Below are 25,811 nucleotides of genomic sequence, written 5' to 3'. Positions count from 1 at the left end.
ACAAGGATGAGCAATACTGGAAGATAATATCCTTAAGGAATAGAAAGAAGACGTTGAATTGACAACAGAACTGGCAGAAGGCACGGTTCTGCAGCCTGAAGTGGGTGTGAATGTGTTGAAGTGTACATGTATATCCATGGCTACAGCACCGGTGGAACATGATGATGGATGTCTCTTGTGTCATATGGAAAGAGTTGCATGTTCTATGTCTTACCTGATGACTGCAGTCTGTGTTTGCTTGTGTTGTCTGGTTCTTTTTGTGGCGATGAGTTCAACCCTAACTGCTGCATTTACGTCGTTTTTTGCAATGAATTCACTTGCTTTTTGAGGAGACTACACCACTTCTGTGGAGGTGTTATATACATGACTGCTGCATTTGACCATATTTTATTAGACATCTTAATGCAAAGAGTGCAAACCTAGTAATTCTAGCAAAATAGAAAAACAATGTTGATCGTTTGTATCTACATAGTTTTGGAAATCTGTGATGCATAATTGTAAGGTAAGAAATGAAGTGTCTCTTAAGGTGGGTTCATACTAGACCAGGGGTTCTCTGTTTGTCTTATTAAACTTATACTACTAAAACCAAGAATTGCTCAAACTGCTATGCAGTGGGATTCTTCTTTCCATCCCTGATGTATATACAAATATATAATTGTTTTAGTTTTACTTACTCAATGTGAAACTTGTTGCTGGTGCTGAGCAACAATTCTGTCAAACGTGGAGGTATCTTTGCCAAGCACACACGTCATGGTCAATGTTCATCCTGGTGGGCTCCCGAGTGGCGCATCCAGTAAAGGCGCTCTGCGCGGAGTGCAGGATGTGCCCTATAGCCTGGAGATCGCAAGTTCTAATCCAGGCTATGTCACAGCCGACCGTGACCGGGAGTTCCTAAGGGGTTGCGCGCAATTGGCTGAACTCTGCCAGGGTAGTGAGGGCTTAGGTCGGCAGGGGAATCCACGGCTCACTGCGCATCAGCGACCCCTGTGGCCGATAGGGCGCCTGTGGTTCTGCACTGGAGCCGCCAGATCTGTGTTCTCCTCCGGCACTATAGGTCTGGTGGCATTGCTGTGGATCTGCAGTGCGAAAAATGACGGCTTGGCAGGAGCACGTTTCGGAGGACGCGTGTTCCAGCCACCGTTTCCCGAGTCGACGGGGGGGTTGCGAGCGGTGAGCCGAGGATACAGATAATAATTGGGCATACTAAATTGGGGAAAAAAACGGGGTTAAAAAATTGGCGACGACTAAATTGGAAAAAAAAAAAAAAAAGTTCATCCTGGCTCGTTACTTTGTTTTCATTGATGACATGGCTGGAAATCTGGTTTCGCATAAGTAGGTTGTACCTAATGGGAACAACACTTTCAATGCTGCAGAAGAAGCAGTGCTGTATTCGCACTAAAATGTCTCCAGCATCATTTCACTAAACTTGGTACTGAGGGAGCTGTCTGATGAAATGTCAGTAAGCTCTTCGAACAGCTTTGAAGGGACAGAGGGTGGCAGTTTTGCTTCAGTATTCTCACTAATGGGGTTTGTAGCCCACAGGTATGTAGTGGCTTGTTCCATCGTGAGTTCAGGAAAGTATTACATTTGTTGAGTAGACCAGACAGACGCACTACCAACTGCGGTTTGATTACATCAAAGTCAATGTTCAGCGCACTGCGAAAACTATGTCTTCTGTCATAAAAGCAAGCCGTCATTTTGACAGTGTCTTTTGCTTTCTTTGCTGAGAACGTGTTACGTAACCTGAGAACGCGTTAATTTGTGTGCATGCTGAAGCTAATAGGTTTCAACATGTCATAAGCATGCAGGGAAAATAACACATTCTGTGGCTTATTTTTGGAGGACCCCTTGAAACCTCCTCAAGGCCCTCTAGGGGATGCGGACCCCCGGTTGAAAACCCCTGCACATGACATCATAAGTGACTTAACGTAACGTAGTAGCCCTTTGTCAATTTAAACAGGTTTTAATGGACAAGACATAAGGCTCATTTCTCAAGGTCTCAAAATGCATGTTTTATAATGCAATCTTCATTAAGAGTAAAAATAAATAAATAAATAAATCATGGACATGAAATATAAATGTAAATAATTGTTTTTACAATTGAGAGCAATGATTTAACATATTGCACATTCTTCACTAAAGTTGGAACTTTTTTAAGTGATTCTATTAAATGCAATGTTAAACTGCATATCCAATGTGTATTATTGTTCCTGAAGTTTATTGTTAAACTGCAGGAACAATTGGACTGTACTGCAGTGGGAGTTCCAATGGAATTTTACTACATTGTGGTGTTATTTCAGTCTAGTGTAAAACTGCAGTTACAATGTAATTGTATTACAGTCTAGTGTTAATCTGTAGTTGCAATGGGATTCTATTACAGGCTACTGTTAAACTGCAGTTGCAATGTGTTTTTTACTGCTTTTTTGGTGTTAAACTGCAGGTACAAAGTGATTCTATTAAATGTAATCTTAAACTGCGCTTACAATGCAATTCTGCATCTCTGAATGTCACAAAAATTGTGTCTTTTAAAAGAGGCTCATCGCTTTTCTCTTTCCAGCCATACTTGCTGTTGCAGTCAGTGTTGTTTTTTGAAACTGTAAACCTGACACTGCGTACAGGGATTAAATAGTCAAGGTAGAGTACAGGGGCAATCGCTCAGTACGAGGTGCAAACAGCTAATTGATCGATCTGTCAAGCTTTTACTACAGTAAAGTGCTGCCTTTTGTATTGACATCTATGTGAATGGCAAGGTAACGAGGTGAAAACAGCTGATTGGTGGATTAGTAAGAGCGATTACTACAGTATAAGCAGTGCGTCTGTTATTTAAATCTATGTGAGTGGCACATAACGAGCTGTAGTTCAAACAGGAGCACGTGCCTATGTGATTGCATTGTTTACAGGCTGCCCCAGAACTACAAACCCCACAGTGGCCTGATGTCACTTAAGCGCAGTTTTGCTGACCCAATCGGCAAACGGCTTGTGTAACAAGCACACTCCTTCATGGGCGGGATTCCTTGCTGAGAGCATTTCAAAAAGTCCCGAATGCTAGCCTGTTATCTTTATTTTTAATAACTCAGGAACTGTTTCATATTTTTTCACAAAACCTTCGAAAGGCCCTACCTCCGCACATACCACGTGTACCTTACCTTACTTGGCTTGGTGCAGTAATTCAGTAACATGTAGCCTATACATGAGAGCAAAAAAAAAATAAAAAAAACATGTTAAGTATAGGGAAAAAAGGGAACTTTAAAAAAAAAAAAAAACAGGTATCCAGATCTCGTTAACCGCACAAGGTGGCGTCATGAAACTCTCCACGCTTTCACAACATTGCAAGTAAATGGAATATGCAAATTTGTGGGCAATTCCAAAAAGAAATTTTTTTTATTAATGTGAAAAAGTTAGAGGTTTAACATTGAGCACCCGCGCCACTATAATGTAAATATATATTTCATACTGTACTATCCATTGAGTAGCTGATTGTGTTAATATAAGGATTAATCTGTGGGAAATGATGCATGCAAGTTTTTGTAGTCCTACGTTGCACCAGGTGGGCTGCTATCACCCTTAGTAGCGTGTCCCAAGCATAGGGTTTACAGTATGTCGGGAGATCTTGCTGGCCAATACATCTGCTTGATTGCTGTTCAAGATAAACAGTGATAATCCTTACTTGATGTGGGCAGGCATTGTCATCAACCAAAATAAATTTTGCCCAGCTGTACCAGCATAAGGTCTTTCTTTCAGATAAAGAATCACATCTTGGTACCAAACAGCAATGAGGGAGGTCTGTTAATTAAAGCTCCTCTAGACCTCACACCAGCCTCATGAAACTGTCTGTGAACGATCTATGGAATTTCTAACCCCTGTTACATTTAACTGGGTTGAATTTGTGAAAGGTTGCCAGCATGACTCAATTTGAATTTGTCTATCTTCCCAGGGACCTTACTTTCAAAGACTGAGCGACATGTTGCGAGTTGCCCCATGTCCTCATTACTTAAACAATGTTAATGCTTAATGCTGACAGTTTTGTGGGTACATCAATCTGCTTTAAAAATTAAAAATGCAGGGTCACTCTGTATATACTCCAGTTCAACAAAAATGTCTACCTGCATTTGGACTTTAAATCATATCACTGTTTTTTAGTTGTTCAGACCTTTTGTGTCATTACTACTATGTCCTATTTAAAATGCAGGTGTCTAACACTTCAGTTTAGCGAAACTATTACAAATGGTTGAATACCTGCTGCTGTATATTTACCTCTAAACAGCCTTGTGAACTTGATCCAATAATATTCAAGACCTGTGTGAGATATGTCATGTGATTACTTGGTATTCTGAATCTGAACCTTTTATATCAATGGTGCTGATGACTGGGTTAGGGATATTCTATGAATCGTATCTGGACTACATCTTTAACTTAGAATGGTCACTAAATGCATAAGTCACAGAAAATGGGCAGTAGACAGCAGTGGTTTCAATTCTTAGAAAGGTGCTATAACTGCAGATTGCCCAGTTGCTTGTTAAATTGCCAGCAGCGTGATTGGACTCATTAGTACACATTGAGTAGTCTTTCTCCAGTGGCTTTACGTTGGAAAACCTGGCAGTTTACACTACTCAATGTGTACTCATTAGTACACATTGAGTAGTCTTTCTCCAGTGGCTTTACGTTGGAAAACCTGGCAGTTTAACAACTGACAAGGAGCGAAGCTGTACGATAAGGATAACTGAGCAGTACTGATGACTAAATGTTTTCAATTGTTGTAGTATGCAAAGATAAATGTTCTTGTCATTGCCTCGCATGTTCTCTGTCAAACTTGGTCAGATGCTTACTAAAAAAAAATGTTTTGACTCTTTTAACCTGTGAGTAAGAAAAGACAAAGATCCAGGTTTATAATCTGCAATTCCAAGCTACACAACCCTGCAGGCGAGTCACTCCAGTGACTTTCTTAAACTTTAATTTTGACCCATTCGTAAAACAGTTAAGCGGACTCAGTCACTGCTGTATGGGATTGGATCTCCAGTTCTGTAGGTGATGCACAAATTGGAATCGGGGCAAAAAATGAAAAATTTTGTAATCAAAATCAAAGAGATTTAAATTATTTACGTAGTAGAGTTTGTAGATTTTTCAGATGGTAGATGCAGTTCAGTGCTGACAAATCCTTGGAGTACAGAACTGAACATTTGAGTATACAGCTGAATGGAAATCAAAGCAGTGCAAGGGATTTGCCAGTTATATCAGAAACATCCCAACAGTAAAGGGACAGAAAACAAGTACTAGCTGATCAAGGATAAGACCTCGGCAGGATTCAGAGTTTAACACACTGGCAAAATTTGAAAGAAGCAAAAGATAGTGAAATAGCGCAAAACCTAACTCTGACTTTTTTAAAAGATATAAGGAGAAAGGAAACAAAAAGGGAAGACTTCTTTGGGCCTAATGTTAACTTTAATGTTTCTAAAATATACTTTTGTGTTATATTTTGCTGTTCTCCATAAAGAAGAAAGTATTGGTCCTCAGGGGCCATTAACAGTCTAGATCCTTGTTTGAACCATTTCCTAATAATCTATTAACATTGTAATTAGTCATCCCCATAAGGGGAGCTTGTGTGAGTTTGCAAACCCAACCTGCCGCTGCTGTACATAATACCACTAATATCTCATCTCATAAACTATTTAAGCTGGCAACTTCAACTTCTCAGTGTTATAGAAACTCTGCAGGTGTTGTTTTGGGGTAATGTGTTTTGATTTCTGGATGATGAAGACCTAATGCTTTAAGATATCAGCTTCATAAATGGTACACATGTATCATTCAAGTTCAATCATGGGTGTCTGACAGGGAGACACCCGTGATTGAGGTGCGTGTGTGCCTTTATGGAAGCAGCTGGGACATGCAACAGGAGACGCATTGCTAAGGAACAAATTTAGCAGGTAGGTTCCCCCCAGCGCTTTGTTGATCGGGAAGTCCTGATTGGCTGGGGGGGGCGTGCCGGAGAAGGCTGTGTGGAACTCAAAAAGCGTCTGCGCCACAGCTCGAGATGATTACACCGCCATGCTACAAGGACTGGTGCTGTATTTATATCGAGGAGGACAGCATCTGCTCCATGGAGAGAACTACTACACAAAACCCTTCCACTCCAAGACAGTGCTCGTGAAGGCTGTTTGAAGAGGCAGGAGTCGCAGTGAGAATGCTGGGACTCCGGGAGCCCAGAAGTAGGTCAGTTTAGGGGACGTTGATCCCAAACAGTGTAGAGAGGGTTTGCATAGAGTAGTAGGTTCCTGGAGCGGGACGCTCTTTTAATGGGACTAGCGCTCGCCCTTTATTTTCAGGGTTATTTTAACCCTGCAGGTCTAATGTGTTGGTGACCATGGGATTGACCTCTCACCGAATACGGTTGCCATTGACCATATTACAGATAAAGTACAGACCACTGTGTTTCAGACAGTGTCTTTACAAGCTGTGTTCTATGATTCTCAGTAGTTTCATTTCAGTGGGTGTGCAGTATAAATGAACCTCTTCACTGCCACATTGTTTGTTACCTCTGAACATGTCAATGATACAGATCTTTTTTCGAATGTCCTTATTACTTCATGTTTACAGACCATTTGATCTGAAATGACACAATAAGTTATTCTACTGGGATAGTTTTGATTTTGTTCACAAAAATTCCAATTTCTAGTCACTGCTGTATATTATGCATTTATTTGTTTTATTTATTTATTTTGGGGTCTACGTGAAAATGCTGTTTAAATGGGTGCATTCTCATATCACCATTTCACAGTTTTCTCTGTGCTTGGGAATGAGGAGAGGAGGGATAGACAAGCTGGAACTTAAGATTTGATGCACCAGTTCAACTAGTGCATGCCATTCAACTGTGAGAACTCCCGTCTGCTCTCACAGATTGTCAATGTGATTATTCATATCCATTGAGTGAGGAGTAAGCTTATTGGTAACATTCTTTTTTGTGAGGCATAAATAAGTTTTTAATTCATACACAATTATCCATTCATTGACGATTAGTTAATAAAAACAGTTAATAGGTATGTAATAGAGTGTGTGTTTGTGTGTACCCACCGTTACATTGCCATTGCAATTGTATGAATATGTATGCCGTTTATTAAGTCCTATGTTGGCATTTTTCTGCTTTTTCTTGACATAATGTAAAACATTGGATATTAAGTTTTAGATAATACTGATATCTTGTAATTAAGGATACGATTTTGGCACGGAAGGTCACGGAAGGGCCACCAAATAATGTAGGTTTAGCTACATCAACATACACAAGAGCTTTTAAATAGTACACAGCAAACAATAATATAAAGACTATTGCTTTTGACTGCTGGCACGTTTAAATGTTACTTTAGAGTACAAAACTTAGTTAAATGTCCTTTCACACCAACGTAAGTTTTATTATTATTTTTTTTTTTAAGAATACTGTACGACGCAGCTTTCACACCGGCTGCGTAGCGAAACAGACGGTGTCAGAAATAAACTGTGTTCCTATTTCTCTGCGCGTCCAGCGTAAATGTACATATATATAAATAAATCAGCATGCCAAATAATTGTTTTTATTACCGTGTTCAAAATGAAACGGTGTATGTATGTGTGTATATATATATATATATATATATTATATATATATATATATATATATATATATTAAATTGGTTGTTTCTGAGTAGCCTACAGAGCACTGCCCCTTTTAATAAAACAAACAAACAAAAAAAAAAGAGGCACCGTGTCCAAGAAGCGAGGCATCACAAAGTTCAGAAAAAACTACAAAACAGATAAACCTCTTGTTTTTTATCTACAGTTTGCAGGAAATAAAAAAAAAAGATGTTCAATGGCAGTCCTGAAGTATTTTGTTTAGCAATGTTTAGTTTTAGTGAAATTGAGTATTTATTTTCGACTACTTGGGTACACTACATTGTATGAAAAAAAGTTTAAAGAAATAAAATGTAAGTATTAATAATTTAATATTTTTTTGAAGATGCAAGCCCACTTTTTTGTTAAAAAAAATTAACAAGCGCTGTATATGTGAAGATCACAACTGAGCGTTTACAGTAACGTATGATCTGTGTTCATTTACATGCTCGCTCAGCAACAAAATACAAATCTCATTCGCTGACATACATAGCTATATGTAAATGCTGTGTGCATACACAAACAAACAATTTACAGATAGTCGCATATTTGTATTTTCACTGCATTACATTGCATTTTTAAGGGAAATAAAGGAAGTGCTTAACCAAATGTGTTTTTACATCCATTTCCAAGATTTCACAGACTTTTGTTCAAATTCCTGATTTTCATGATTTCCGTAGCCTCCGTGACAAAACTGTGTCCTTGTAATTTACATTTCTCTTTTGAATATTTATTGACTCTGTGAACATCATTATTATTAACTGAACCATTAATACAGGGGTTATTAAATATTAATTTGCTGCATATTCCTCCAACTGTGTGCTCCCATTTCAGAGCCATATCATAACAATTTCCAAAGCACAATAACTTTGTGTAATGTCCTGAGCTCTTGGGTGTGTCGAAACAGTGGTATACTGTATTACACCAAAAACACTCATCCTGTTTTGTGTTAGAGATTATGTTGAGCTGTCTTACTACCGTACTGTTTTAATAGTTCCAACAGATTTATATTTTATTGTTGCAAAGTCAACTCTTAGCTTGTTCATTTGCTGTCATCGGTTGCATTACCATCATGATAATGGGTTGCGTCTTAGGAAGTCGTATAAAATACTGTTTAGGTTGCAAATGGTTGTACATTGTATTTTGCACATTGGTAGTTGGGTAACTACAGCACTGTTTTTAATAACAATTACTTGCTTTTTAATATACATATATAAACTGATATTGGTACTGATTTCTGTAGCTCGGAACACTTGATTTGTGTTCCTGTTGCCTTTGTCCTAAAGCTGACCTTGCTGAGAGTGGTTCCTGGGGGCCAAATGAAACCGCATCTATTTTCTGGTGCTGCAGGCTAGGTTTTATTAATGTAATGTCTGAGGTCTTTGAAGTTGTGACTATGAGAAAAATTATAATTTCCTTACTTTGTTCATTTAATGTGGCTGCCTTCCAGGGGAACAGAATACCTGCTATGCTAATTATTTAATCTACGTGCCACCTCTAAAACATGTAATGGATTTTCTCTGATTCTGTAGGTAAGAGACATGGCATTACAGAAGTAAATCCGGATGTTGTGAGTCTTGTCTCTCATGCCACACAGGAGCGCTTATGGACATTGGTAGAAAAAATGACTGTGGCAGCACAACATCGGACAAGATCATACAAGGTATTCTTTCTGCCCTTCTCATTCAGCATGTTCCAGATCATGAAAAAGACTGGATGTTAAGGGTTTAGCATGTTTAACTTCTATAGACCAGTTGTTACAAACCACTGGGAAAACACAGGACTGAATCTTAACGTGAGTAATAATACCAGTGCATGTCTGTTAGATGCCAACTTAAACAAAATTTATGGTGTTGGTTAACCTGTATTTTCTGTCAATGGATCCTTATCCAAACAAAAACTTCCAAGCTTGTATCCCTGTGTTTCTTTGCATCCAACACCCATTTGGTTTAATTTTATTGGACACATGCTATAAAACAGAATCCCATTGATACAAATCGCATGCTGGCCTGTACTGATGTTGAATATGTTATTTCCATGCAAGTCCTGTTAACAAGATTAAGTGTGAATCGGGCAAATAAGTTAAATGCATTTCAGTCACACTTAACCCTTTTCAATTTAACCACAATGGTTTATCCCTTTAAAAAATGCAACTTCTTACATTTTTTTAATTGTAGCAAAGACCTTCCTATCCAAGTATTTCTAATATCCAAACAGTTTAAATTACATGGGTGAAACAGTTGGAAAAGTATGTATGTCAGGGCCAAAAATGGTGGGGCGATTGAAAGCTGAAGGTTAATTAGATCTCTGAGAATATAGTAAGTGATTTAGATTAAAAATATCACTAATTTGTCCCTGCTATAAGTTAGATGACCATAGTTTTTTTTTTTTTTTTTCTAAAAATAAAAAATGCAAAAAAAAAGCTAAATATTACCATATTCAAAGATAAGTAAATCTGTAATTAAAGAATACAGGCGCTCCTCGACTTACGACGCTTCGGCTTACGATGCACGGCACTTACGACTCTTTTGCATTATTACTCAGCTTTGACTTTACGGTATCGATACGGCATTTACGACGCGGCGAGACACGAGCCATGCGTCATGTGCACATGCTCGGTGTCCGAACCACAGTACCTGTCGTGGTCGCCCTGACTTAGCCTTTGTTTTTTTTAGAATTTATTTGCCCTTAACAACTTCAGGCGATTGTAGTTCCGGCTAGGAGTACCGCGTACACACGTTGAATACGTCATTGGAAAGCCCAGAGTCTGTGATTTTAAACAAGCCTGGTAGGTGTCTGAGTAATATGCGCGTAACCACCGGGGTATTGGCGCCCCAAAATCAACGGGCTGAGTGTAAAGAGTTAAATATTTGCATGAGTACAATATAACGGGTCATTTTTGTAAAAATATATTATCTGGCCAAAGAGTCAGGAACGTAACCCCAATTTATAACATTGTTCCTATGGGAACATTATTATTATTATTATTATTTATTTCTTAGCAGACGCCCTTATCCAGGGCGACTTACAATCGCAAGCAAATACAAATACATTCAAGTGTTACAATATACAGTGCCTTGCGAAAGTATTCGGCCCCCTTGAACTTTGCGACCTTTTGCCACATTTCAGGCTTCAAACATAAAGATATGAAACTGTAATTTTTTGTGAAGAATCAACAACAAGTGGGACACAATCATGAAGTGGAACGAAATTTATTGGATATTTCAAACTTTTTTAACAAATAAAAAACTGAAAAATTGGGCGTGCAAAATTATTCAGCCCCTTTACTTTCAGTGCAAGCGATAATATTGAAATGGAAGGAGTATCAGACCACTGCAAATCTACCAAGACCTGGCCGTCCCTCTAAACTTTCAGCTCATACAAGGAGAAGACTGATCAGAGATGCAGCCAAGAGGCCCATGATCACTCTGGATGAACTGCAGAGATCTACAGCTGAGGTGGGAGACTCTGTCCATAGGACAACAATCAGTCGTATACTGCACAAATCTGGCCTTTATGGAAGAGTGGCAAGAAGAAAGCCATTTCTTAAAGATATGCATAAAAAGTGTCGTTTACAGTTTGCCACAAGCCACCTGGGAGACGCACCAAACATGTGGAAGAAGGTGCTCTGGTCAGATGAAACCAAAATCGAACTTTTTGGCAACAATGCAAAACGTTATGTTTGGCGTAAAAGCAACACAGCTCATCACCCTGAACACACCATCCCCACTGTCAAACATGGTGGTGGCAGCATCATGGTTTGGGCCTGCTTTTCTTCAGCAGGGACAGGGAAGATGGTTAAAATTGATGGGAAGATGGATGGAGCCAAATACAGGACCATTCTGGAAGAAAACCTGATGGAGTCTGCAAAAGACCTGAGACTGGGACGGAGATTTGTCTTCCAACAAGACAATGATCCAAAACATAAAGCAAAATCTACAATGGAATGGTTCACAAATAAACATATCCAGGTGTTAGAATGGCCAAGTCAAAGTCCAGACCTGAATCCAATCGAGAATCTGTGGAAAGAACTGAAAACTGCTGTTCACAAATGCTCTCCATCCAACCTCACTGAGCTCGAGCTGTTTTGCAAGGAGGAATGGGCAAAAATTTCAGTCTCTCGATGTGCAAAACTGATAGAGACATACCCCAAGCGACTTACAGCTGTAATCACAGCAAAAGGTGGCGCTACAAAGTATTAACTTAAGGGGGCTGAATAATTTTGCACGCCCAATTTTTCAGTTTTTTATTTGTTAAAAAAGTTTGAAATATCCAATAAATTTCGTTCCACTTCATGATTGTGTCCCACTTGTTGTTGATTCTTCACAAAAAATTACAGTTTCATATCTTTATGTTTGAAGCCTGAAATGTGGCAAAAGGTCGCAAAGTTCAAGGGGGCCGAATACTTTCGCAAGGCACTGTAAGTCATACAATAAGAACAAGAAATACAATAATTCTCAAGTGTGACAAACCACAATTCAATAATACAGCAGATAATAGTGAAAGTTACATCAGGATATGATTAAATAGTGATAGTTACATCAGGATATGATTAAGTACAAAATACTACAGATTAAACACTTGGCAGATTACAATATTCTGAGGTACAGGATTAAATGCAGTAAAATAGGGGGCGGATAAGAGCAAAATAAAGCATATTTAAATGAAGGGTGATAGTGTCCCAGGATACAGCAGAGGAGTTCTACAGGTGCTGTTTGAAGAGGTGAGTCTTAAGGAGGCGCCGGAATGTGGTCAGGGACTGGGCAGTCCTGACATCTGTAGGAAGGTCGTTCCACCACTGCGGAGCAAGGGTGGAGAAGAAGCGGGCTCGGGAGGCAGGGGAGCGTAGCGGAGGTAGAGCCAGTCTTCTAGTGCAGGCGGAGCGGAGAGGTCGAGTGGGGGTGTAGGGAGAGATGAGGGTCTGGAGGTAGCTGGGTGCAGTCTGATCAAGGCATCTGTAGGCTAGTACAAGAGTCTTGAACTGGATGCGAGCGGTGATCGGGAGCCAGTGGAGCGAGCGGAGTAGTGGAGTAGCGTGGGCGAAGCGAGGTAGAGAGAACACCAGGCGAGCAGCAGAGTTCTGGATGAGCTGGAGCGGACGGGTGGCGGACACAGGGAGGCCAGCCAGGAGGGAGTTGCAGTAGTCTAGGCGGGAGAGTACCAGGGCCTGGACCAGGAGCTGGGTAGCATGGTTGGTGAGGAAGGGTCGGATTCTTCGGATGTTGCTCAGGAAGAATCTGCAAGTGCGTGCCAGAGTGGAGATGTGCTGGGAATAAGAGAGGCAGGGGTCCAGGGTGACTCCAAGGTTCTTAGCTGAGGAAGAGGGAGAGAGTGTGGTAGATTCCAGAGGAACAGAGATAGAGAGATCAGAGGAGGGGGAGGAGGAGGGAAAGAAAAGGAGGTCAGATTTAGAGAGGTTGAGTTTGAGGTGATGCGAGTGCATCCAGGAGGAAATAGCAGACAGACAGGTAGAGATACGGGAGGAGATGGTGGAGTCAGAGGTGGGGAAGGAGAGGAAAATCTGAGCATCATCAGCATAGAAATGGTATGAGAAACCATAGGATGCGATGAGGGGGCCCAGGGAGCGGGTGTAGAGAGAGAACAGGAGAGGACCCAAGACTGACCCTTGGGGGACTCCAGTTAAGAGAGGGTGAGGTGTGGAGGTTGCTCCACGCCAGGTTACCTGGTAAGTGCGGTTGGAGAGGTAGGAGGAGAACCAGGCCAGAGCAGTGCCAGAGATCCCCAGGTCAGCAAGAGATGATAGTAGAATAGAGTGATCAACAGTGTCAAAGGCAGCAGAGAGGTCGAGGAGAATTAGGACAGAGGAGAGAGAGGCAGCTCGGGCACACTTAAGTGAGTTGGTGACAGACAGAAGGGCGGTTTCAGTGGAGTGAGCAGAGCGGAAGCCAGATTGGAGAGGGTCAAGCAGAGAGTGGTTGGACAGGAAAGCAGAGAGCTGGCGGTGTACAGTCCGCTCGAGGGTTTTGGAGAGGAAGGGTAGGAGGGAGACAGGACGGTAGCTCTGGAGGGAGGTGGGGTCGAGGGTAGGTTTTTTGAGGAGGGGAGTGATGGAGGCTTTTTTGAAGGCAGAGGGGAAGATGCCAGAAAGTAGAGAGGTGTTGAGGAGGGAGGAGATGAAGGGGAGTAGAGCAGGAGCAGCAGCTTGAAAGAGGTGAGTGGGGAGGGGGTCCAAGGCACACGTGGTGGGTTTGTGACCCTGGAGCAGGGAGGAGAGGTCAGTGTCTGAGAGGGGCAAGAAGGTGGAGAGGGAGGGCGAGTTAGTAGGGGATGTAGTGGGTGTAGGGGTTGGAGCAGGAGGGGGTGCGGGGGAGGGAGAGGTGTTAAAGAGTTTGCGGATATCTGAGATTTTAGAAGAGAAGAAGGAGGCAAAGTCGTCAGGGGAGATAGAGGAGGGAGGAGGAGGGGGGGGAGGGTTTAGGAGGGAGGAGAAGGTAGAGAATAGTTTACGTGGGTTGTTAGTGGAGGCTTGGATTACAGATTGGAAATAAGCACATTTAGCAGAGGAGAGAGTAGAGGAGAAGGAGGAGAGAAGAGTGCGGTAAAGGTCTAGGGCAGCAGGGAGTTTGGTTCTCTTCCATTTCTTTTCAGCAGATCGCAGTGTGATTCTTGCCGAGCGGAGCACAGAGGAGAGCCAGGGATGGGGAGGGGAGGGGCGAGCAGGTCGGGAGGTGAGGGGACAGAGGGAGTCGAGGGAGGAGGTGAGTGAGGAGAAGAGGGTGGAGGTAGCAGAGTCTACGGAGAGTTGTGAAAAGGAGTCGATGGGAGGGAGGTGAGAGAGAGCAGTGGAGGCAAGGACAGAGGGGGAGAGAGAGCGGAGGTTACGGCGAGAGGTGACAGTGGGGGTAGGAGGAGCAGGGAGAGGGGGGAGAGACAGAGAAAAAGAGATGAAATAGTGATCAGAGAGGTCCAGGGGGGTGACAGAGAGGTTGGAGGGGCAGCAGGCCCTGGAGAAGGTGAGGTCCAGTTGACGGCCAGCTTTGTGGGTAGGAGGGGACGGAGAGAGACAGAAGTCGAAGGAGTGAAGGAGAGGGAGGAATCCAGCAGAGTGGCTGGGGTTGGAGAGATGGATGTTGAAGTCACCCAACAGGACAGTCGGGGTAGACAGAGAGGGGAGGGAGGAGAGTAGATAGTCGAGTTCATCCAGAAAGTGAGTGAGAGGCCCAGGGGGGCGGTACAGAACAATGAGCAGGAGTTGACAGGGAGAGGTTAGTTGGACAGAGAGGGAGGTGAGATCGGAGGGGACAGAAAAGAGTAAGGAGGGAGAGAGGAGAAGACCCGTCCCACCTCCCCGTCCGGTGAGACGCGGGGTATGGGACAGGACGTAGAGAGAGGACAGGGCAGCAGGAGTGACAGTGTTATCAGGGGACAGCCAGGTTTCAGTGAGAGCAAGGAAATCGAGCGAGAGGTGGGAGGCAAAGGCAGAGATGAAATCAGCTTTGCTAGCAGAAGAGTGACAGTTCCAGAGTGCACCAGAGAGTGTGCGGGAGGGGGGGAGAGGCAGAGAAATGAGGTTAGAGGGGTTGGAGGAGCAACAGCGGAGGGAGGGCAGAGGACGAGGACGGGAGGACAGAACAGGGAACATGTGCTTCGACTTACAACGCGACTTTCAGGAACCAATTGTGTCGTAAGTGCGAGGACTGCCTGTAAAATATTTTTAAAACACAATAAACCTTAACTTGGAAGTCTACCTTATCTGGACACATTTAACAATGTTAGTATTCCAATGTGGGCCATCTGTGTTTCTGCTATTGTGCGGATCCAAATGTTAGTTAACCAAATGTGTTCGATAACAAAGTTTGTTTGTGTTGGGATGACAATACAAAACGATAAAATTCACTTAACATATCTTTTTTTGAAACAATCTCATTTCAGGATGATAGTCGAAATGTGCTGCTGAATGACACTCGATCTCAGCTGAAGTTCTTTGAGCAGCTTGATCGTTTGGAAAAACAAAGAAAAGATGAACAGGAAAGAGAAATGTTGCTACGTGTTGCAAAGGTAAGGAGGACTATTTTTTTAAAAAATAAATTTCTTCAACCCTTAAGCATGTATACATTTTAACACTGCTCCCTGACTCACTCCCTTCCCATATTTTCAAAACTCTTGTAATTAAATTATGCAGAAGACTCTTGGGTTGTACAGCACGACTACATTTTTACAGTTAATTTCAGATGACAGAATAGAATTGTTAAATGAACATCCTTTGAGCATTGATGTGTTTTCCTAGTGGAAACGAGGTATGACATCTTAGTAATTAATTGTAGATGGAAATGGTGCTGCTTTCTAAGTCTTTAGCTGTCTTAAGTATAGTATATGGATCTACACCAGCGTTTCTCAAATGTGGCCGTGTATGGCCAACCGCAGGATTTTGTGCGGCCGCTGCAGCCCCCCAGTAATCAACCTTCATTTTAATTGGCACTGCTGTCCAGCTTTCATTCATTGCAGTTCATGCTGCTTGTATTAGATTCTTCATACTGCTTCTGTTTCTGTTAGCTGCTATTGACCAGCATTTGCGTCCATATAATCACTGCATATTGATTGACCAAGCTTTCATTTTGACATGCATCTCAAATCTCTGCCTATTTTGCTTCATGTCAGTGCTCATTGGTTGATTAGTAGTGAGGTAGGGAGTAATATTTTCCAGAGTCCAGTATAAATCTTCTACGCAACCCGCTTTTCCTCATTTTTTGTATAAAAAGCAGCACACCATTTTCATTCGTACTGTGGAGGTTCATTGCTTATCTTCAACTTAAGTCTCCAATTAATTTTATGAGTGTTCCTCTCCTTTCTCAAATGCACAAACCCACTGCATTGAAATAATCCATTCCCAACATAGGAGGCTTGTTGCTAAGGAGCTGACATCACTATCCTGTTACTTTGCCAGTGCATTGCTGCCACAAGTGAACACCTCGTTGGCTAAAATAAAAACCGCTTCATCAAGTAGATATTTAATTTGCTTTGTGTTATTGTGCAATGCATGTGTATATGATAGCAGCACAATATTAATGCTTTGTTTTTAGTTGTTTTGTATATATTCTTTTTTGTGATGTGCAGTACGAAATAAAACAAACCAGTAATTTTAAGTGAATTTGTCTATGTATATTGCAGCTAAGGCTTGCACAGTTAGACTGTAAAAATGGGGAGCCAACTCCAGGACCACGATATATCCGGATCTGTAGTGTAGCGAGGGGCGCTATATCGAGGCATGGGTGTATATGGAAGGCCATCTGGGTCAAAAATGCATTATTTAGTACAGTTCTCATTTGACTTTAGTACGTGTTGTAATTCTAATTATTACGCGTACTAATTTGGCCAATCAGATCGCTGAAAATGAAATGAGAACCAATGAATTTAAGGAAATAGTATGTGTAATAAATTATCCAATTAAAAGTCACCTTCCATCTGCCATTCCCGCCCAATCCATAGCAGTATATGGACTTGGCATTGGGTAAAGTCTTGTGAAAGATGGATAGACCTAGACCCTCCAAGACAAGCATCAACCAGCGGCTTCAGAGCCTTAGAAATCGCATTAATTCAGTGGTAACTCCACTGTAACTAATATGTGATTTTAAACAAGTGTTGAAAGATCTGACATTGAATCTAATAGCTATAGTAACACAACATTTTAGTGTAAAACTGAAATAAATATAATTTAGAAAATAAAGAAACGATTGTGTACATTAATACAAACTGAACCATGTCAGTCAACATTGTCTGTCTCAAGAAGTCGGCGGCACTCAGCAAATCTATATTTGCACCACAGAAGAAAGTCTCTCGCCACCATGATTTGCTATTTTCCTTATTCTTGATTTTTTAAAGTGTATTTCATGTCTGAAATTGAATGTTTTTTATCCCGAAGGTGATCTACTCTTGTAATTACGCTGCATGACTGTGAAATGACCAGCCCCTACCTAGATACTACTGTAAAATAACCAGCCCCTACTTAGACAGTGCGTAATTAATGTACATTTATTTACAATGTGTAGTTTTTTATGGATTCTGATTGGTTCAAACCAATGTGTGTACTAAATATTTGAACGTGTACTAAATAACTTGTTTTTGACCTGGATGGCCTTCTATAGAAATACGTATCACAACGTGTTTTGCTGTGCATCAATATATCACCTTGCCTGTATTTGCGAGACAGCATGGGAAGTAATGTGTAGGATTAACATTAGGGATGCATCGAATCCAGGATTCTGTTTCGGATTCGGCCCAAATACCTACTTTATGAGCAGGGTTCGGATTCGGCCAAATACTTCGGTGAACCGAATCAGAATCCTATATCCGCCCAGACGCACATCCATTTTAATACATTACTCCAATTTGTGCAGTTCTTTAAGTAAAAGACACAAATCTGGTATTGAACATAACTGCTGTATTTAATAAGAAGAACACGTTTGATGAACTGTCGCAGCTCTCAACTCCCTATTACTGGTGGCGTACACACTAAACACGTCACTCAGATGCTGAAAGCAAACATAACCCCGTATGCAACAGCACATTCACATCACACTTTTCATGGAGTAAAGTTATGCAGTAAACCTGTAATATATAGTAACGGCAAACAGTTGTAGACGTTTGTGCTTTGTTGCTTTGTCTGTCATATGTGTTCTAGAGATCATACTGATCTCTAGAACATAACGGTGCACAGAAATATATATTTTTTATAACTTTACAACTGTTGGATGTGCAAGACGTTGTTGAACAATATGCTTTAGTAAATTAAATTACGTGCCAATACAAGTTGAACCATTTGGGAACTGCTGTGTTTTATTAAAATATTTCATAGCCTATTTGATATGTGTTACACACACGGTGCATTTAAATCAACGTAGATTTGATTTCGCAGGGAGATTCAGGTCACTCATCAAGGTAATTTTTTCCTCATAGCTTGCAGATCAGGTGACACAGGTTGAAACGTCATTAAAGAAAGTAGAGTGTTAGGCAAAGATGCAGCTGTCCTTTCTTGTAAAGGTAAAGTAAACAGTTCTGTATTTTGATGTTTCTGTTGTGGGGGGAGGGGGCTAGTGGTAAATTGAAACTGAAATCTTTTTCAGGGATATATTTCCATTCAGTAATAAAAATACTATTAACTAAAAGGCTCAAAACTATAGATTGTGCGCGTCCCTTGTTAGTAGCTGCCAGTTTTTCATTCAACAGTTATCTTTATTTTCTTGACAGTTTTTGTAGAATCGGTATTCGGTTTGGTATTCGGACTAATCTTTTGAGATGGATTCAGTATTCGGACGAATCCCAAAAACTTGGATTCGGTGCATCCCTAATTAACATACAGTAAATAGGAACAACAAAGTGCTGCCTCAGATTTGGCAAACAAGTCAGAATCGGGGGATACAGATGCAGGTACGTCGCTCGAAAATGCTTCACACTTACCAAACACTGGCCTAACTTCCTATTTTCTGTTAAGAGCAGAGTGATAAACAGAAACCAAAATGGCATTTTTTTTTTTCTTCTTCTTAGTACAACGCCACCTTTTTCACATTTATTTAAGTTAAATTGGGGTAGTAATGCCTTCAAACCTATTCTGGAATAGTTTTATTTATTTATTTATTTATTTATTTATTTATTTATTTATATATAATTTGGAAATGCCAATTATTTTACCCCCAATTTTCTTCCAATTTGGAATGCCCAATTATTCAACCCGGCTCACCGCTGCAACCCCTGCAAAAACAGGAGAGATGAAGACGAGAAGCACGCAGTTCTGATTTGCGCAGAGGCAGGCCCGCAGGTGCCCAGCCAGTCACGGGGTCATGGTGCGCAGTGAGCCAAGCATTCCCCAGCCGACCTAAACTCTCCCCGCCTTGTGCGCCGCCCCTTGGGAACTCGCGTGGAATAGTTTTAACAGCTTTGCAAATCGTTATACTTTTGTGAGATTTAGCTGGGAATTGTGATTGGAACACGAAAGTGAAGTAGTTTTTGTATGTATTTAACTTCAATACATTAGTAATGTACTTTATCTTAGGTATTGTATTAATTTATATACATTTATACGATTGATTAACCTATTAAGTTTGACCTTTTGTTAGAGCAATAATAATATTTTCTTTTTTAATAAAATAATTTAAAAAAATCTATCAAAACACCAGATTTTTGTCTCCAGTTTATTATTAGAAGGGCCTGGGAATTGAGATCCAGTACAAAGTTGAGAGGAGCTGCTGTATTTAAATGGGAAACTTGTGAAGAAATGTAGAAGTGCATATGTCTGTATTCTTTTTAGTTTTCATGTGATACACTGTATTTTTAGGATGTTGGTGGATGCACTCTTTGAGAACCACTGATCTAAACCATTGCCCGGCATGTTAATATCTTATCCAACTTGACTGTCTTTTATAGTTTTCAGAAACAGACCTTACAGGGTCATGCATTGGCTTGACCTGATTGACAGTATTAACAATTCTTTTTAGTTCCAACTTCCTTGGGGCCATCACAAAGCCAGGCAATGCTGGGAAGTGCTTGTGTATTACCCGTTCCTATTGCGTCTCAAAAGCTCTGCTGCAGGGGCTGTTATGTTTTAATAAATATTTAGCAACATTTATTTATTTATTTGTTTTTTAACAGAGTCGCTCCAATAAAGAAGATCCAGACCAACTGAGATTAAAACAGAAAGCAAAAGAGGTAAGAACTACACGCACAAAGCATTCCATGTTTTTCCTTTTTCTATATTCTGTATTTTATTGAAGGGGTTGGGTGCAATCTCCTGGCAATTAGGTCAGGGTTTACTTTGCTATCGTATACCATTTGTTGCAGCCCAAGGGAAGAACACGAAATGCTAGAGGCAAGGACAATTCTAAAAATCAGTCTGCTGCAACTTTTATTTTATCTTCGACAATGCCTAAAACAAAGCAGAGGTTTATGTTCATAAAAAATAAATAATAATATTAATAACAAGTTAAGCTTTTTTTTTTTTTTTTATTAACTTTGAGATATAGTATGTAGGGATTCTACAATGGGCTACAATTTTTCAGGATAATTGTTCATTTTGTAAATGTGATACTGCTTATAATTCTTTGGCTTCAGGGTGGTACTGGGATTTAGTTGTAAATGGAAAATGCCTCTGGCTTTTAATTTTCTGGGCCTAGCAGTTTTCTGTTCTGTGATGGAACCTTTGTTTTCACACAGTTCATGTTTAGCTGCAGGGCTTTTTTTATAGCTTAGACTAGTTAAGCTTCAACTCCCAGAGGTCTCCACATAGCAACTGTAGAAATCAACAAATAAGTTAATTTACATTGGCTGGCTCCTCACAGTAGCTGACTTTAACATTTCCCAATATCCATTTCTTGACTTTCTTTGCCCGAGAGATAAAGCTCCACTAATTGGAGCTTATTTTAATTGAGCCTAATATTGGCACTCGCTAGAGTTGGGCCCCTTGGCAAATGAGGAATAGAATTAAATGAAAGCACCTAAGGATGGAGATGTGTATGTGTGACTGTTTGTGTGTGTGTGTGTGTGTGTGTGTGTGTGTGTGTGTGTGTGAAAGAGAGAGTGAGACTGTATGTGTGTGATTTTTGTTTCACTCAACCTACAGATTTCTCTCCCTGCTGAGGAAATCATCAAGCTCCTTTACATCTTAGATTTAAAGATCTGACAACGGTTGATAATGAAGACAATTGAGGTGTGAGATGCATTGATAGGAAATGGAGGGGAAAATAATCTGGTTATTGTTTTGGATTAAAACAAGTAACCATAATTTTGTATTTATTTTTTTTTTAAACCGTTTCTGGCATACCTCTTGCTACAACTACGACTACGACTACTACTACTACTACTACTACCACTACTAATATATTTTGTACATGGTTAATCTGAGTGTGTTTGAGGAATAGAAGCACAGGTGGACGTAGGGAAGACATTACTTGTCCTGCACCCGGTCTTGTTTCTTGTAATACCTTGAAATGTTACTTCAATGATATCCCATTACTCTTCATAACCCATGTGTGTGTGCGCGCCAAAATAAAAATCTTTAACCTGTTCAGAAATTCTGACTTTATTTCAAAAACAGATGCAGCAGTTGGAACTGGCAGAGATGCAACAGAGAGATGCAAATCGAACAGCGCTTGCAGCCATCGGGCCAAGGAAAAAACGACCATTGGACTCCTTAGGCTATGGATCTGGTAGTGAGGTAGACAATTTATTTACATAAACTGTTTTCAGAATGTGTGTGTATTTCTGTATGAATAATTTTACTTACCTACAGTCAAACTTGACTAGGGGGAAATCGTTATGAGCAGGTTTTAAACGGCACAGATGGTGTACAGTAAAACCACCGTTCAGAAGTGGGACACTTCAAGCTGATCCTTGTAGTGGTTTGTTGTATAATGAGAACACCAACCCTTGTAATTTTTAACCAAAGCATTAATTTAAACCCAAGTTGAAAGGCTAGTGAATTGAATTGCAATTCACACTTACATTTTATGTGCATACAGTGGATATAGGTCATGGTGAGTCAGATAACTAATTTTTACATCCGAGGTGGGGGAAGAATGTCAATGACATAATTGTGAAATTTCACCGGTTAAAAAAAAATATATATTTTTTGTCTTTTATAAATTTTACTGCAGTCAACATATTCGGACCTAGTGGTGTGTGAGTGTGTGTGTGTGTGTGTGTGTCTTACATTGTGAACCTATGACACCATCTCCACAAGTAAGACAACGGATTAGTGTCCATCCAATCCCTAAACAATAGTTTTATCTTTGCTGTCGTCATATTGTTTTAGTCTTCCATTTTCACTCCTCTCTTGATCGCCCTATAATGCAGTGTGCAACAATCCGTTGCTAAGGGAAATCCTGGTCGCTCTGTATGTATCCACCCTTTCAGAATAGAAAGACGGACCTTAAAGTTAATAAATAACAAATATTTTTACATTTTAAATGAGAGTGATGTGTGGTAAAAAATGTTATGTACTGAATCTTCATTGCGTACAAAGAATGGAGGTCTAAAATAATCCAGGTTATTCCTTCTATTATGCATACAATACAATACATTTTTTTTAAAATTTTGATCATGTTTCTATCTTTCATTTTTAATTATTTCCATTGCTGTTTGTAGTCACTTGGTTAATGCTGCTCTTTCAGCTCTGCCAGCTACTCTACATTTATATAGACAGTGAGTAGGCAGGGCTAGCACACTGTCGCATGATTTGAATGGAATCAGGATGAAAGCCAGGTAAAGACTGATTTATTACATGATTGTAGCTCAGCATTGGAGCAACATAACCCAGAAACATTCAGAATGATTGAAGCACAATTAAATGTAGGGAAATATATTCTAGATGTGTGTTTTGAGAGGTCATGTAATCCAATGAACTGAATAATTAAGCATTTAGCACATTTAGGAGATGAGAATTGGTAAATATCAGCTACATAAGAGCACAGTTTTTCTCTATTGGGGCATTCATTAGATGGTGCACAAGAACTTCTTATTTATTTATTTATTACTTTTTCTTGTCCAATTTTTACATGTGTCCAATTGGTGCAGCTGAATTACAAATTCTTTTTTTCCCTTAACTTTCTTTGTGCATTTCACAGATATTGTGGAATCTTATGAAATGGTATACACGACTTTTGACACATAATAACATTAGTTTTTGTTTTCTTTTATCCAGCTAGTTTTTATTCTATAACTTCATTCTGTGTATTCGGCTTTCACCATCTGTACCTGTTTGGCAGCCATCAGTTATTGGCTGGTATAATGGTGGTATACATCCTTTACTGAATTTCCATACTGTTTTGAGGCAAGCTGATTTAGTGAGATACCTGAGTGAATGCCTCCAGCAGTGAAGTTAATACTGCTTTGTGTCACTGCTGGCTGCAGGTCCGGAGAAGGCAGCATTTCTGTTGCCGGAGTGCCCCACACTGCTGTTACCATTGCCACTCCCAGTCTTGCCACTAACAGCATTGCCGCTGCCAGTGTGGTCACTAGCAGCATTTTTGCTGTCGTAGGGGACACACTGGCAGAAAGAGGAGGTGAGGAGACCTCCACCATAGCACTGATCAGCAACCCGCCCACAAGAATCCACAGGGAAAAGGATGGACATGAGAGGGGGGGGGGGGTGTTTTAGTGGGGGAGGTGGCCGATGGCGGCCATGTGTGCTGCACACAAGGGGGGAGGTGTGTGGCAGGGTGAAGGGGGTTAATTTTCTCCCTGTTAAAATATTTGGGCATGTGGCTGGAGCCGTGAATTGAATAAGTGATTAATTAAGGCCACAGGTGTATAAATAGGGTGATCACAGGTGCTGGAGAGTACTAGTAGAGTTAATGTTGGTGTGGAGGTCTGTGTTCAGTGTTCCGTGTTCTGTGCTGTCTCGTCCTGTATTGTTGTAAGTTTTTGTATAGACCTTTTGTTTTGGCCCTTGTGCCTTTTGTTTTGTTAAATGTGTTTTTGTTAGTGTTTTGTTTCTGTGTTTTATTTGTTTATTAAATGTGCGCATTAGCGCTTCACTACAGCTTTCTGTGTCTCTGAGTCTCTCTTCCATGCCGATAACATCCGGGCCGACGCCACCCAGGCAAGGAAGGAGTTGGACTGAAACACAATTCCATAGGTGTTAAATTTGACATTGGCATCCCTCTTTGTACTGTGTATCATACAATACTGTATGTGGCCCAGCACTTCCAAAACTGAATTGAAAATCCATTGCCAAAATATTGTTTTGCCCAACAGCTATGCAATGCTAATATCCACCAATTGAGTAAACAATTAATGGTAAAATATGTCGAAACACTAAAAATAAGTAGCTTTAACAATTGAAGACACTGATGCAACTGTAGTCAAAACACTGAGCACAACCCATTGGTGTAATTTGCAGTGTAAGGCAAACGCCCTTCTAGTTAGACTGGTGGTCTTTTGTTATATTGTAACGACCCAGCACACTAAAAGGACTTGTTTTGCTGTTCGGACACGGGGAGAGTGTTACGCAGCACGGGGCAGGTGAACACTCCAGAGTCTTAAAGATTCAAATAAGGGAGCTCGAGATGGCAACAGTAAAAACGGCAGAAGGTTTTGGTGCTTGAGAGAGAGGAGCCAAAGACAGTGTTAAATCCAGTAGGGCTTAAAAGAGAGACATCAGTAACCAGCCAGGTTTATTATTTTGGAGACGTGGGTCACGGCTGACAGTGACTAAATAAATACAGTACCTGTAAATAATAAACTGTTGCATTCGAGAACTGCAATCACTGTCTTAATTTTCACACAACATTACAATATTTTATTACTGTACATTTATTTTTTTTACATTAAATATAAATGTAGGAGCAGCAGATACCCAAAGAACTGTGTTGCCATGTCCTGTAATATTAAGCTATGTACAAGTAGGGGCGTGCCAATTCATCAATTCACGTGATCGTTTTCTTGACAATACGATTATGGATACGGTGATACCTGTATTGATACACTGCAATACATTTTCTTTTCTTCATTTTTTTTTTTTTTTTTTTTTTTTTTTTAAAGAATGCATTAAAAAGTGGTGGTCTGCAAAAAGTGATGTTTATGCATAGAGTTTTAGTGTCTACATTGAAAATCCGAGAATAACATTTATCAATGTGTACTCTAGCAGCTACGTACCAACTTCTCTATCACTGTGTTAAGAATGTTTTTGTCAAGCATGGCGGATGTGAACCAGAGAGCTAAGCAGAGGCAGGTTATTGTTGATCATTGCAGTTAATTTAATGATGGTTTAAAATGAATCACCATTTAGAGAACTCACATTTTTTTAAACCTGTTGGATTCAGAATCTTTTGTAAAACTGACAAACTTTTTTAAAATACTGTTTTCTAAAACATTTGTTTCCAAAAACTGCGTTTGTATAGGTTTGTTTTTATTTATTTATGTATTTATTATTATTATTATTATTATTATTATTATTATTATTATTATTATTATTATTATTATTATTATTATTATTATTAATATTATATTTTACAGTATTTGTAAGGTAATTTTGTTTTAAATACTTATATTTTAACGATTAATCAGAAAATAAAAGCAAAGCAGGTTGCGGGTCCTTGAGTGGCTCACCTGGTAAGTCATACAGTGCTGGTTCACATGCTGGCTGTGCAAAGTCGCTGGGCTCCGCTGGGGATTCCGAAGGGAGCGTCGCAATGACTGTGGCTCTCCCGTGGGTTAGGGAGGCAAAA

At 40.3% G+C, this 25,811-nt stretch overlaps 1 protein-coding gene across 1 annotated transcript in view; it reads left to right on the top strand.

Moving 5' to 3' along the window:
• The window catches only part of LOC117435659 (transcription initiation factor TFIID subunit 4-like), a 70,384-nt gene that overhangs the window by 30,987 nt on the left and 13,586 nt on the right, over nt 1-25,811 (top strand). The window contains exons 12-15 of the mRNA XM_034058997.3: nt 9,168-9,298; nt 15,529-15,654; nt 20,239-20,295; nt 21,680-21,799. Of these exons, the coding sequence (XP_033914888.1) occupies nt 9,168-9,298; nt 15,529-15,654; nt 20,239-20,295; nt 21,680-21,799 (434 nt within the window). The remainder of the gene's footprint in view (nt 1-9,167; nt 9,299-15,528; nt 15,655-20,238; nt 20,296-21,679; nt 21,800-25,811) is intronic.

Source organism: Acipenser ruthenus, chromosome 3, assembly GCF_902713425.1.
Source record: "Acipenser ruthenus chromosome 3, fAciRut3.2 maternal haplotype, whole genome shotgun sequence".
In the NCBI taxonomy this organism is placed as follows: Eukaryota; Metazoa; Chordata; class Actinopteri; order Acipenseriformes; family Acipenseridae; genus Acipenser; species Acipenser ruthenus.
The sequence above is the reverse complement of the archived record's forward strand: the minus strand, read 5'-3'. Positions and strand labels throughout refer to the sequence as shown.